Below are 13,806 nucleotides of genomic sequence, written 5' to 3' on the forward strand. Positions count from 1 at the left end.
GGCATGTGAGATAATGTTGTGCAGTCGTCCCTTGCTCCTTCACGGTTCAAACGTCGCTCCCTCACTCTATCAACGTTTTTCAAAAATGAATAAATACATGATCGCTGTTTTGTGGTTGAATGAACTGTATACACTGGCCACTAGGTGTCACTAATGACACACAGCAGACCTGATTGCCAATGACAGGCTTTTATTATTTTAGAATGATTCATCTCACAACAGGCACAATAATAACATAATATTAATAATACAGTAATCCCTCGTTTATCGCAGTTAACTGGTTCCAGACCCGACCGCAATAAGTAAATTTCCGCAAAGTAGGGCTCAATATTACCAAACGTAGTACAAGTATTTGTATTTGGAGCATAAAAAACCTGTTTAGGACTTTCTAAATACAATTTTGACCATTATTAGAGCCCTCTAGACAAGAAATAACACCCCTATAATCACCTTTTCACTCATTACTGAATATAGTAGATATAATTTTTTTTTTTTTTTAAAGCCATTTAAGACATAAATAAGAGTCATGCTCATGTGTATTTCGGTAAATGTCTTCCCGGATGTGTGGACAGGAAGTGACATAGTGGATTCAGAGTTCAGTTTTGTTATTTAAAAGTTTGTATTACTATTTATTATTCTTATTGTTTATTCTTACTACAGTATGTTACTAGGGCAGCACGGTGGCCAAGTGGTTGGCCACACAGTCAAGAGAAGAAGATCTGTGTTCAAATGTCCGCTGGACATCTCTATATGGAGTTTGCATGTTTGTGGGTTTTCTCCGGGTACTTTGGTACATTCCAGAAACATGTTACATTAATTGGCATCTCTAAATTTGCCCATAGGTATTAATGTGAGTGTGAATGGTTTATCTATATGTGCGATTGGCTGACGACCAGTTCAGGGTGTACCCTGCCTCTTGCTCGTAATCAGCTGGGATAGGCTCCAGCATACCCCCGTGGCCCCTGTCAGGACAAGCGGCATAGAAAAAGCATGGATGGATTATGTTACTATTGCGCCTGCTGTGAGATAACTAATTATAAAATAATAATAAAAGCCTGTCCTTAGGGATGTCTGGTGCGTGATACTAGTGACACCTAGTGGCCAGTGTAGACAGTCACCGTCTTGTATCACCTTTAACTGCATTTGTATTTTAGTTCTTTTAGAACTTTTTTATGTTAGAAAATGCTTGCCAAAGAGTGTGTGAACGATGTTCGAACCGCAATAGAGTGAGGGACGACTGTAATAGTCATCATCATCATCACCATCATCATAATGATGTTGTGGCCGTATTCTAGCTAAAACTCAACTCTGAATCCCCGACATCACTTCCTGTCCACACGTCAAATAAACGGAAGACATTTATTGAAACACACACGAGCACAAGTCTTATTTATGAGTGTTAAATAGCTTACTACTCTTAGATGGCTTATTTCTCTGATTATATCTATTATATTGGGTAATATGAGTGTAAAGGTACCTATAGGGGTGTTATTTCATGTCTACCTCTAGCAATGGTACTCATATTTAGATCTGCTGGTGAAATCTGCAACCAGTTAATCACGATAAAGGAGGGATTACTGTATTTCATTGTCCTCCAGACAAGGCCATCATCAGTCCATTGGACCTACGGGTAGAGGAGCTGTGTCACCATGCCAGAATAGAGTCTGCAGTAGCAGAGGGAGCCAAGAACGTCATGAAACTCCTGGGCACTGGGAAAGTCACAGAAAAGAGAGCACATTCAGAGGTACACCATCACATCTACAAGTATTCAAAAATGAAAACCATGATTCTGCGCTTTTACTCCTCATGGATCTCTAACTGAACCAGTCTTCTGTCTGTTCATTTGTTAACATAAGCCAATATCATCTCTAACTGCTTTTAACAAACTGCACCCCCTCCCTCTTCGTCCAATTCAGGCCCAGGCTCGGTTTAATGAGTCCAGTCAAAAGCTGGACCTCCTGCGCTATTCCTTGGAGCAGCGCCTCAGCGAGCTGCCTAAGAACCACGCACGCAGCAACAGTATTGTGGAGGAACTCTCACTTCTGTCCGCACCAGTCCTGAGCCCACGATCCAGCATCATCTCCACGCAGAACCAGTACAGCACCGTGACCAAACCCGCGGCACTTACAGGTGCCAGGCGGCAGTAATATGAAATGCATTGTTGAGGAGCCACGGGCATTTAAAGGAATGACCTATTTTTATAGTAATGATGTAACAATATAAAAAATGTTCATTATATAGGCAGCAAACACTGAGACTGAAAGCTTAATCTCTTCACTTCAGCCTATTAATTATTGTTAATTATGTCCCAACTTTACTTCATTCACTTTCCACCAGTCTGTGCTGCAGTTGTACACTGTACAGTGTTGTATATAACGGTTACAATGATCTTCATTATTTATTATAGTTCAAAATGTTTCCACACTAAACTTTACGTTAGTTTAGATGAATATTCATGTCCACCCTGTTGTCTAAGAGCAAAACAAACACCAGTATAGGCATTCAAACACACCTTCTCCATCTTAGTGTACCACACTGTGTTTTAAAGCATTTTACTGAACATTTTAAGACATTTGTGGGATGTTTTTCCACTACCAGGCACGCTAGACGTCAGGCTCATGGGCTGTCAAGACCTTCTGGAAAATGTTCCCGGCCGCTCCAAAGCGGCATCTGTCCCACTGCCTGGCTGGAGCCCGAGCGAAACGCGCTCATCCTTCATTAGCAGAGCGAACCGAAGCCGCAGCGTGAGCTCACGAAACATGACAAAAAGCGAGGAGCTCTCCAGTAAGTCCATCATAGATGAGACACATTAATAAATACTGATAAAAGTAGTTACTTTATTACATTAAGCAACGATTAGTGTTTGTAAGTCGGAATCTGTGTTTCCTCAGACGAGATTAGTGCAGTTTTAAAGCTGGACAACACAGTCGTAGGTCAAACCAGCTGGAAGCCTGTCAGTAACCAGGCCTGGGACCAGAAGTTTACATTGGAGCTGGACCGGGTAACGCAAACACACACAGTGGACCTACATCACCACTATTGGCTTGAACGTCCAACAGGGACATGCTGGCTCACATAAGGTTTGTCTTCACTTGCCGCCCTTTTCTAGTCCCGTGAGCTTGAAATCTCAGTGTACTGGCGTGATTGGCGGTCACTCTGTGCGGTCAAGTTCCTGCGCCTGGAGGACTTCCTAGACAACCAACGGCATGGCATGTGTTTGTACCTGGAGCCACAGGGGATGCTCTTTGCTGAGGTTGGTGCGCACACACTTGTATTCACTAGCAAATAATCCTAAACCGTGTTGCAAGACTATTTACCACCATTCATTGTACATTGTATGTTGAAGTAGAGCTTTAATTACATATTGTGTCGCCTGTTTAGGTAACATTTTTCAATCCTGTTATTGAGAGACGACCAAAGCTGCAAAGACAAAAGAAGATTTTCTCAAAGCAGCAAGGTGCGCCAACTTGGTTTCACCTTTCAAACGATCCTCACTGAAACCTTAATCACATTCTTTTTGATTGTGTCCTTCTTCCTCTCTTGGGTGTTTTTCTCCCCGTTCTGTGTCATAAGGTAAGACTTTCCTGCGAGCCCCTCAGATGAACATCAACATCGCCACCTGGGGCCGTCTGGTGAGAAGAGCCATTCCGACCGTCAGCTCCAATTCCTTTAGTCCACAGACAGCTGAGACTGGTTCCAGCAGCATCCCGGGTTCACCCACACCAAGCAGGCAAGCAAAGGCATCTCTCCTGCTGCGTGTCATTTGAAAACCCTGCAAACCTACAAGGTGTCTACTGTTGTGTCTAAACTCAATCATTTCCTGCCCACAGTGACCCACTGGTGACAAAACTGGACTTTGACAGAGAAGCCACCACAGGACCCAAGTTCTACCCAGCACCCGACAGCATCCGGGAACCACCAGAGCAACACAACAAGCTGCCTGACAAAGAGGAAGTGCAGGTATTGAATCGTGTATATTGTTGATACCTGGTGGGGATGTCAGGTAATTAGAATGATGAACAGGTTCATTAATTGTTGTAGCAACTGAAGAACTGTTCTATTCCGCTTGGAACACTGGGTCACCATAGACTATTTTTTCCCCTTTAGAAATAATGTAACTGTTCTGTTGGAATTTCCGCGGAATAGGGTTCCTTATTTTTAAATGGAATATTTTTGTAGTTAGAGCATAGAAAAAAAAACCTTTACACTCGTATTATCCAATATAGTAGACATAATAAAAGAAAAATAAGACATAATACAGACTCACACATTGGGAGAGTTCCTTTTTGGCCCCCCCCCCCTTTTTTAAACTTCCGATTTCTACGTGTTGTTTCATCAATGTTGCATTACTGACACCTAGTGGCCAGTGTTGAATACTACACATCACAATGTGTTCAATGCTCAATTTTAGAATGCCTTATATTTGTACTTTAGCTTGTATAGTCATTTTCATGCTTGAAAATGCTTAACTTTGGCCAAAATACGTCAACTTTACGGAATTATGCATATTTTTTGGCTTAACAATGGGCCATATTTAACCACGGAACTGCAATGATTTATTTTAACTCAAATGTTTTGAAAAACCGTGATAGAGTGAAGCTGTGAAATTCGAAGTTAGTGTAATTGGTTATCAATATGCACCATCAATATGTCCGCAACATGTCAGAAAAGAGTGGCTGTTTTCCAAAGTCTAAGCTGATGTGTGTGAATATCTTGCTTTGCCTAAAGAACACAAACATAAAACGTCTATTTTCATGGATCCATCCATCTTCTATGCCGCTTAACCTCATTAGGGTTGCGGTATGCTGGAGCCTATATTAGCTGACTTTGGGTAGAACCGGGGTACACGCTGGACTGGTCGCTAGAGCCAATCGCAGGGCATATAGACAAACAACCATTCACACTCAGATCCATACCTATGGAAACCGGAGTACCCGGAAAAAACAGAGAGAACATGCAAATTCCACACATAGATGCCCAAATCTGGGGTTCTGAGTCAAATCTCAGTCAAAAAACAAAAATAGTTGTTGATAGGATAATTGATTAATCATCGATTCAACTATTAATTATTGCAGGTCTATCAAACTCTGAACCTTGGTTTGACTTTCGAGGCTTTTTTTTTTTTAATGTTGGGTCGTATTTCGAATTTGTCCATTTAACATTGAAGGTTCCACTGTAGTAGTGTTTTATATTACATTAACTTTGAAAATAATGGAATTTCAGTTACTGTCCGTAGGGAAGCTTTCGACTATAGTTGACAGTTCATTTAAATAAATTTATTTTCTGGCTTTCATTCCCTTGCTCCAGGACGCACTCGCCTCGTTCGACTTCCTGAACAAGAGGAACAGCGTTGCAGTGAAACCTGATCTGGACTTGGTGGTGGAGACAGAGCTGCAACATCCGGACCTGGAGCTCACAGCCTTCCAGAAAGATGCTGAGATAAGGTACAACATCAGCCCGTTCGGCCATGCTTCTCTTGCAATGAGTTGAGAGCCACATCCAAACAGCTGTGTTGACTGTTAAAGCTTCTATTCACAGTCTAGGAATTTGTTTGACTCTGCTAATAAAATGATGTCACGAGGTTGCTGTTGAGATCACAGTGGAGTAGAAAACAGCACCCCCAAGTGGTTTGCACTGACATTGAGCAGAAACTGAATCCTCAGCTGAAAAGCAAACTCCTGCCAGTTTATGGTAATATGAATTTAAACTGTGATGTTTTATTTTCAGGGAAGAAGAGCAGTTTCATTTTAGTCTCAAAGACTTTAAATGTGTTGCGGTCCTTGGACGAGGCCATTTTGGAAAGGTCAGTTTCTTGTGATAATGCCAAAGAACCAAAGATTGTGTTTGTCTGAGGCCATTCTGTCTCTTGCAGGTGTTGTTAGCAGAGTACAAAAGTACAGGAGAGATGTTTGCCATCAAAGCCCTGAAGAAAGGTGACATTGTGGCGCGTGATGAGGTGGACAGGTAACCGCTTATCATCAAGGTCCAGTCGAACAAAACACTGCTGCGTCAAATTTGACTAACTTGGCTCGTCCTCTCTTTCCAGCCTGATGTGCGAGAAGAGGATCTTTGAAACAGTCAACAGCGTGCGCCACCCGTTCCTGGTCAACCTGTTTGCGTGCTTCCAGACGCAGGAGCACGTGTGCTTTGTCATGGAGTACGCGGCGGGAGGCGACTTGATGATGCACATCCATGCCGACGTGTTCTCCGAACCTCGGGCAGTGTGAGTGTCTGGAGGCAAACTTCAAAACTTTGAGAGCAGGTCAAACTTTTTCCCAGCGAGGGCCACATACGGTCAAATCAAAGGATACGGGCGGGGCCACTTTGATATTTTACGTTTCGTAAACCAGTCCATGTGCATACAGTATGCTAATAAGTTCAATATATATAGTTAAAGAAAAAGTGTATTAGTTTTTCTGCACTGCTCATTTTTCCATTTTTGTTTTTGCTGTCTTCTTTAACTATTTTTTTTATTTTTATGACTTTATTCCCGTATTTTGACTTTATTCTCCTTCCATCACAACTTTTTCCTAACCAAATTTTCCAAAATTAGAAACTTTTTTTTTGTTTTGTTACCAATATAGCGAAAATTGTTGTGAAAATGAAATTTTCTCCTGCACAGTATTACAACATGATGCTTGTAAAATTTGTTGTAGTAATGTTACAACTTTATCATAATATTTCTGCTTTATTCCAGTAAAATTTTTGTCTTTTTTTCCATTTTTGTTGCTTTTGTTAGTTTTCTTGTTTAATTGTATTTTTAAAGCGTGCTGAGGGCTGATTTTTAAAAAATCATCATCAAAATAGCCCTCGGTCCACACTTTGGACACTCCTGTTTTAGAGGCTCTGTGAATTGATCGTTTGTGTTCTCTCAGATTTTACGCCGCCTGCGTCGTGTTGGGATTGCAATTCTTACATGACCACAGGATCGTGTACAGGTGAGCCCTGTGGAGGACTTGTACTTCAAAAACTTGTGTTAGCAGATATTTAAAAGAAATCTAAAAAAACATACATTGTGTTTCTGCAGAGACTTGAAGCTGGATAACCTGTTGCTGGACACTGAGGGCTACGTGAAGATTGCCGACTTTGGTCTTTGTAAAGAAGGTAAAACGCAACAACATTTTACTGATGGTCACTTGGTGCGTGTATAAAAGTGGGTGAATTAAGAAGAATGGCATGCAGCCACTCTGCTCTGCACTCTTCCACGATTCAGCATGTTTGCTTGGGCCATCCCTTCACATCTCACTCTGCAACTTTCCTAGGGTTTTTGGCTCATTTGGGGGTGTTGTGTTGTTTATATTGTGAAAGGTGGCAGTTAGTATTAATAACAGACAACATGAGCGAGTAATTGAATGACATATTGATCGTCAATCATTCTGGTTATTTCAATAAAGCAAGGTGGAGGTTATCATAAATAACTGGACGAGTGATTTATTATATAACTCGCCCAAGTTGGCTTGTGTGGAACTGCACCAACTTTGGAGGGAGTTGGACAGTATAACCAAAATGTAACGCAGTAATTGATCATTTATCATTGGTAAATGGTTGCAGACCCGACCGTGATAAGTGAATTTCCGCAAGTTAGGATTTCTTATTTATAAACAGAATATTTTTGTATTTGCAGCATAGAAAACCTGTTTATGACCTTCTAAATATTGTTTTTAACATTATGATTAGAGCCCTCCAGACATGAAATGACACCCAATAGACACCTTTACACTCCTATTACCCATTATAGTAGACATAATAACAGAAAATAAGACATAATAGAAACTCACACGTTTGCATTGGGAAAGTTCCTTGTTATTCCAGGTTCTGGACAGTTCTTCCTGCAGTGGCTATTGTCTCATCAATGTAAGCAAACGTAACATTACTGACATCTAGTGACCAGTGTGGAAATGGTACATATCACAATGTGTCTTCTGAATGCCTTATATTTTTATTTTAGTTCATTTAACCATTTTTACGCTTAAAATATGCTGAGATAGCAATATGCTATGAAAAATATAAAGAGTGGAGCATTTTTTTTTATCGAGCGCGCGCTGTGTCGCCTTTAGGAATGGGCTTCAGGGACAGAACCAGCACTTTCTGCGGCACACCAGAGTTTTTGGCGCCCGAGGTTTTGACTGAAACGTCGTACACCCGTGCCGTGGACTGGTGGGGGCTGGGCGTCCTCATCTTTGAAATGCTGGTGGGGGAGGTGAGCACATGTTTTATTTTGAATGTACACTGTGTCACGTGAGTTCGTCTTGCCGTCATGACCACATATGTCCACCCTGCCAGTCCCCCTTCCCTGGTGACGATGAGGAGGAGGTGTTCGACAGCATCGTTAACGATGAAGTCCGCTACCCGAGATTCCTCTCCACTGAAGCCATCTCCATCATGAGGAGGGTATGTTGTTTGACCAGCAATGGAAATGACATGCACTCACTTTATGCACACTAGTTGGCGCCATTGCGGTGTTAGATAATGGCTAAAGTCATATTTTCTCGTTTTAAGGACCCACAAACAACAGTCCCATTGATTTGTCCTTATCTCCCTAAGTGTACAACATTTTCCTACAAGGTAGAATCCTCTTATCTCTTATCGGATGTAGGCTGTGTTAAAAAAACATAAATAGGCATGAAATAAAACACATTGGAGCCTCCAAAGTCAACCACAATCCCTTGTATTGTGCCGGTTGACTTTAAAGTTGTTGCAGATGTAAAATACCAGTGATTAAGCCACACCCACTAAACTTGGGGGGGGGGAAGAGATTTGTACATATATCTAAGCCACACCGGATTATAAGGAGCACATGTCCACGTCATAAAATGGCATATTGTGGTACGCACGAGTCCATGAGGACCAGGCAGCTGTTTATTTGACAGGAGCCAATCATGAGCTATGAAAAAAACTCACTTGTTAATCGATTGGAAATTGCAGGAGGCCATCACTCAATGTAACAGTCTGACTTACTGTATGGTGTCATGACAAAGAGCGCTAAAATCATCGCACGGCAACCTAACACTCAAAAGGTATTTGGGAAATATACAATACAAGTACCGAGTACGAGTACGAGTTTAAAATGAAAAAACAACAAGAAAAGCATGGCATAGAAAATGGATGGATGGATGTAAGAGTGGTGCTGCAATGCTGCCTCTGTCCACCAGAGGAACCCAGAGGGAGGCTGACATCATTGCTGCACCCCGGCAGGCGCTAATGAATGGTTTGCTTGGAAGCAATGCATTATGGGAAAACTTTAAGTATTTTTTTTAACTCATATTGATACCTGTATTGTATATTTCCTAGGTACCTTTTGAGTGTTAAGTTGCTGTGTGATGAGTTTACCGTTCTTTGTAAGATGACACCGTGAGTCAGACTGTTATATCAAGTAATGACCTCCTGCGATTTCCAATGAGTTGCGAGTTCCTTTTTAGCTTGTGCTTGGCTCCTGCCAAAGAAAGAGCTACCGTTTTCTCACTTTCTCAAGCGACACAAATGATAAGTAGTAGTTCTGAAGGAAAGGAGAACCTAGCCGTTAGCCGCACCGCTGTATAAGCTGCAGGGTTCAAAGTCAAAGAAAAAAGCAGTGGCTTATACGTACACCAGAAATTACGCTACATTATTTTCCCTCGTAATATTACTAGTTTATTCTTGTGAATTTTTTTCCAAAATTTTCCAAAAATTACAACTTTATTCATTGTTTTGTTTCTCATAATACTATGACTTTTAAAAAAAATAATTTTTTTTTATATATTTCAGTGTTATGCTTCTAAAATATTACGATGTTATTCTCGTAGAATTACGACATTTCTCTTTATTTTGACTTTGGTCTTGTAAAATTACTGTTTTGCTGTTGTTTTTTGTTTAATTATATTTTTAGAACTGACACTCGGGTGCTGCAAACGGCCCCCAGGCCGCACTTTGGACACCCCTGATATATGACCTACATTGGTTTGGTTGTTGGCCTCCTCAAAGGTCTTTATGACGTTAACTACACAAAGTAGTACATTTTTGCTTCTACGGTTATCGTCACACTTTTCCTCCGTGTCATCTTGCATGATGATGGTTTGCTGTTTATCCAGCATTTTTTGGGTCAAATTACACTTTTTTTGGACAGCTAACAATTCTTCCCGCTTCTCTCCGTGCCCAGCTTTTAAGAAGAAGCCCCGAGCGCCGCCTGGGAGCGGGAGAACGAGATGCAGAGGAGGTTAAGAAGCATTTATTCTTCAGGGTGAGCGACACTAACTGAACGCCTTGCAGACGCTGGCTTACCCGCACACACTGACCATTCCTCCATCTGCAGAACGTGGACTGGAACGGACTGCTGGCCAAGAAAGTCAAGCCGCCGTTTGTGCCGACCATCCAGGGCGCCAACGACGTCAGCAACTTCGACGACGAATTTACGTCGGAAGCGCCCATCTTGACGCCACCCAGGGAGCCCCGAGTGCTGAACTCCGAGGAGCAGAACATGTTCACGGACTTTGATTACATTGCTGACTGGTGTTAGCTTAGCTCACACACACACACACACACACAAGTGAAAGAGACATCATACATGATTCTGTCCAAAATGTTTAAAGAGAGGCAGGTCATCTTTTGTGACCGGGCGCCTCCTAAAAAAAAAAAAAAAAATCAACATGAAGAATTTTTTTTTTTTTTTTTTTTTTTTTGGTTTTGTTTTTTTAAACAAGAAAACCAATGAAACTCTTGTTGGAGAAACTGAAGGAGGGGAGGGATGCTCGGCCCTCCTGCATGCTGTCTGACCACTGAGAATGTTTTTCATATGAACTCTGGAAGACGGCAACACCCCATTATACAACGTCACTGTCTCTTTTTGGGTTTTTTTCTGTGTACAGTTTATTCGGTCCTATATTTTATTGCAGTGTTTTTTCTTCCTGTCAAGCCTCCGCCATAGCTCACCCACTTTTTTATCTCATTGTAAAGTTGCCATTTCCTCCCTGAAACTGGCATTCAGTCAGCTTCACAGCGCTAGAAGCATCGCTGAAGCCAATGACTACACACATCTTGACTACTACTGCTACAATTTCTTGTTGCTGTCCAGCGGTCCACTTTCACTTTTTTTGTGTGTGTGTTTGCCTCCAGTTAAAAGCAGCTTTCCATCCAGTGTTATGACACATACTGTAAAAAAAAATATGCTTCATATTATTGGACTGTCTAATTTTACTCCAGAATTAAAATATTTGATCATTAAAAAGCCCTTAGGCCAGGGGTGTCCAAAATGCAGCCCGGGGGCCATTTGTAACCCACGGCTGTTTTTTTTTAAATTATTATTATTATTGGCCCGTAGCACATTCTAAAAATTAAACATTTTTTACAAGAATTAAGTCAAAATATTAAGAGGAAAAAGTCGTAATTTTAGAATAAGGCCGTCATAATATTTTAGTAGCATAACATTGAAATATTAAAGAAAAGAGTCATGATATAATGAGAAACAAGACAATGAATAAAGTTAACATTTTTGGGGAAAAGTTGTAATGTCAAAATAAAAAAAATTGGAAAAAACAGCTGCAATATTATGAGAAAAAAATTCAAAATATCAAGACAAAAAAGTCATATTTTTACAAGACAAACTTTTTGTAGCAGAGTTGAAATATAAAGTTAATTTTTTTTAAGTTATAAGAAACAATAAAGTTGGGGGGGAAAAGGTGTAATATAGTCATGTGAAATGAAAAAAAATATATTTAAGAAGGCTGGAATATTTTGAAAATTTAAAAAAGCAGCAAAAATAAGGGGGGGGATTGAAGTTCATACTAATAATAGGCTTTTCCATCTAGCTGAGATGCAGTTTTGTTCTTGAAATATACATACGCTAACTTCTTAGCTTATCTACATGTTTTGCTTTAACGAATATCAAAGCATCCTTTCATTTTTCGGTATGTGGCCCTCGCTGGAAGACGTTTGGACACCCTTGCCTCAGGCCGTATTTAAATACAAAACCGGACGAGTTTCTGTAATGCTGGCAGAGTTCAGCTCCGTTCTTGTGAAGCTTTGTGACAGCGTTGTTCTTGTTACCTCAGTGAACGTAACTCAAAAGCTACACAACCAAATTACCGGCTCTTTGTGAATGAACGCAAATGTGATAAAGCCAAGTGTGTTGTACAAAAATCCTCTTAAAATGCTTCCCTGACTTCCATGGAAACATTTCTGTCAATTTGCATGTTTCATGTAAACTGATGAATGAATCACTACAGGGGTGGGCAGGGTCTATTATATATGAATATATATACATAATGTATGTACACAATGAAGCTGAAAGCACTAATTTTATCAATAGATTTAGATAATTATCTACATTTCTTCATGGAATTAGATTGTACAAAGTTGTTGTTTTTTTTACGCCTTGCTTCTGCATGATACCAAGAACAGACACAAACTTTCTAGATGGTACATCAAGAGACTGATGCTCTTCAACCTGGTGTCAAAAATGAAATCAAAAAACGTTATTTTGCAGTCATTTGTTTGTTGCCTATCATGAATGCACAAATTAAACACGTAATAGTGGAATGATTGTACCCCTGACCTTAAATGGTATTGGTTATTAGTTTACAGTGTTCCCTCGTTTATTGCTGGGATAGGTTCCCAAAATAGCCTACGGTAAGTCAAATCTGGTAAGTAGACAACTTTGTTTACAATTATTATATATGTTTTAAGGCTGTAAAACCCCTCACAATACACTTTATACACTTGTCACACATTAACATTTTCTCACATTTTAAAGCGCCCAAAGTTTTCAAAATTTCGTTTGAATTGTAATGCTCGATCTACTAAATTGGACACGGTAGAGCCACAACAGTCCTTATTGGCTAAGGGAGAACCCGCCCATTGTGTTCTGCGCCTGATTGAATGTATACCACCGTCAATCAATCTCCGTGCCGTTTCCTGTTCTGATCAATAGTTGCTAGCGAACTCGCTAACTGTGTGAGCAGCTTGCTAACCGTCAATGAACAATAGAAGACGAAGCTAATTGGCTAAATTAATCTTTGGTTCAAGGAGGAGGAAGACGGCAGGAGTAACATGTTTCAACATGGATACAAAAATGCTACAACCGAATTGCGCCAGGTCACAGTGAATGCCCGTGTGTCGCTCAATAAAGCTGTGGGTTCCTAATATGCTCGTACAGGCACGTAAACATAGACATAGATAGACGCCGCATCGAGTCGGTTTGTCCCCTGCTGCGATACGTGAACGTCGCCGCCATATTGGATGGGTCAAGGCTGCTGTAAATGAATACAAGGAAACGTACTTACATACTTTCATAAAGCGCCTTTCTACAAACAAATTTAAGTTAATTCCTCTTGTTTATACATTCACACACACACACACACTAGTATACTTGGGAAACATTTAGGCACCATTAACAATTACAATTAAAAAAAAGTGGGAATGTCAGGAAAAGTTGGAATTTTTTGGAATTTTGAAAATTGTCGATAGTTTAAAAAATTGTTTATAGTTTGAAGCCCTGGATGTGTGCGATAGTTTGAATCGGTTGAGAAACGTGTGAATGGTGGAAGTCACACATTTTCAATGGGAAAAAAATGTAGAATTTTTGGAAAATCTGGGAATGTTTTTCACAAATCTAAATAGATAACACACCATTCCCGAATGAGCTGAACGATCTGATGCTTGAATGGTTTGAAGCGGTTGAAAAATGAAGGAGGAGTTAGAAGACAAAAAAACAGCGAGGAGTTTTATATGTGAATTTTATATGACAGAGAACGCATTCACACAATAACAGACACATACAACAGAGCACCGATAGCTCGCTCTAATACACCGCAAGGACGCAGAACACAATGTGCG

The 13,806-nt window shown here is 40.5% G+C and overlaps 1 protein-coding gene across 2 annotated transcripts in view; it reads left to right on the forward strand.

The window, feature by feature from the left end:
• Positions 1–10,680, forward strand: part of pkn2a (protein kinase N2a) — a 29,220-nt gene extending 18,540 nt beyond the window's left edge. For both annotated transcript variants that reach the window (XM_054768144.1, XM_054768143.1), the window contains exons 6-23: positions 1,599–1,744; positions 1,917–2,130; positions 2,599–2,784; positions 2,892–3,001; positions 3,110–3,253; positions 3,382–3,457; positions 3,574–3,730; positions 3,831–3,960; positions 5,308–5,444; positions 5,728–5,803; positions 5,873–5,964; positions 6,047–6,223; positions 6,876–6,938; positions 7,028–7,104; positions 8,058–8,200; positions 8,284–8,391; positions 10,136–10,216; positions 10,289–10,680. In XM_054768144.1, coding sequence (XP_054624119.1) covers positions 1,599–1,744; positions 1,917–2,130; positions 2,599–2,784; positions 2,892–3,001; positions 3,110–3,253; positions 3,382–3,457; positions 3,574–3,730; positions 3,831–3,960; positions 5,308–5,444; positions 5,728–5,803; positions 5,873–5,964; positions 6,047–6,223; positions 6,876–6,938; positions 7,028–7,104; positions 8,058–8,200; positions 8,284–8,391; positions 10,136–10,216; positions 10,289–10,492 — 2,321 coding nt within the window. In that variant the 3' untranslated portion in view covers positions 10,493–10,680. The remainder of the gene's footprint in view (positions 1–1,598; positions 1,745–1,916; positions 2,131–2,598; positions 2,785–2,891; positions 3,002–3,109; positions 3,254–3,381; positions 3,458–3,573; positions 3,731–3,830; positions 3,961–5,307; positions 5,445–5,727; positions 5,804–5,872; positions 5,965–6,046; positions 6,224–6,875; positions 6,939–7,027; positions 7,105–8,057; positions 8,201–8,283; positions 8,392–10,135; positions 10,217–10,288) is intronic.
• The last annotated feature ends 3,126 nt before the right edge of the window (positions 10,681–13,806 follow it).

Source organism: Dunckerocampus dactyliophorus, chromosome 2, assembly GCF_027744805.1.
Source record: "Dunckerocampus dactyliophorus isolate RoL2022-P2 chromosome 2, RoL_Ddac_1.1, whole genome shotgun sequence".
Classification (NCBI taxonomy): domain Eukaryota; kingdom Metazoa; phylum Chordata; class Actinopteri; order Syngnathiformes; family Syngnathidae; genus Dunckerocampus; species Dunckerocampus dactyliophorus.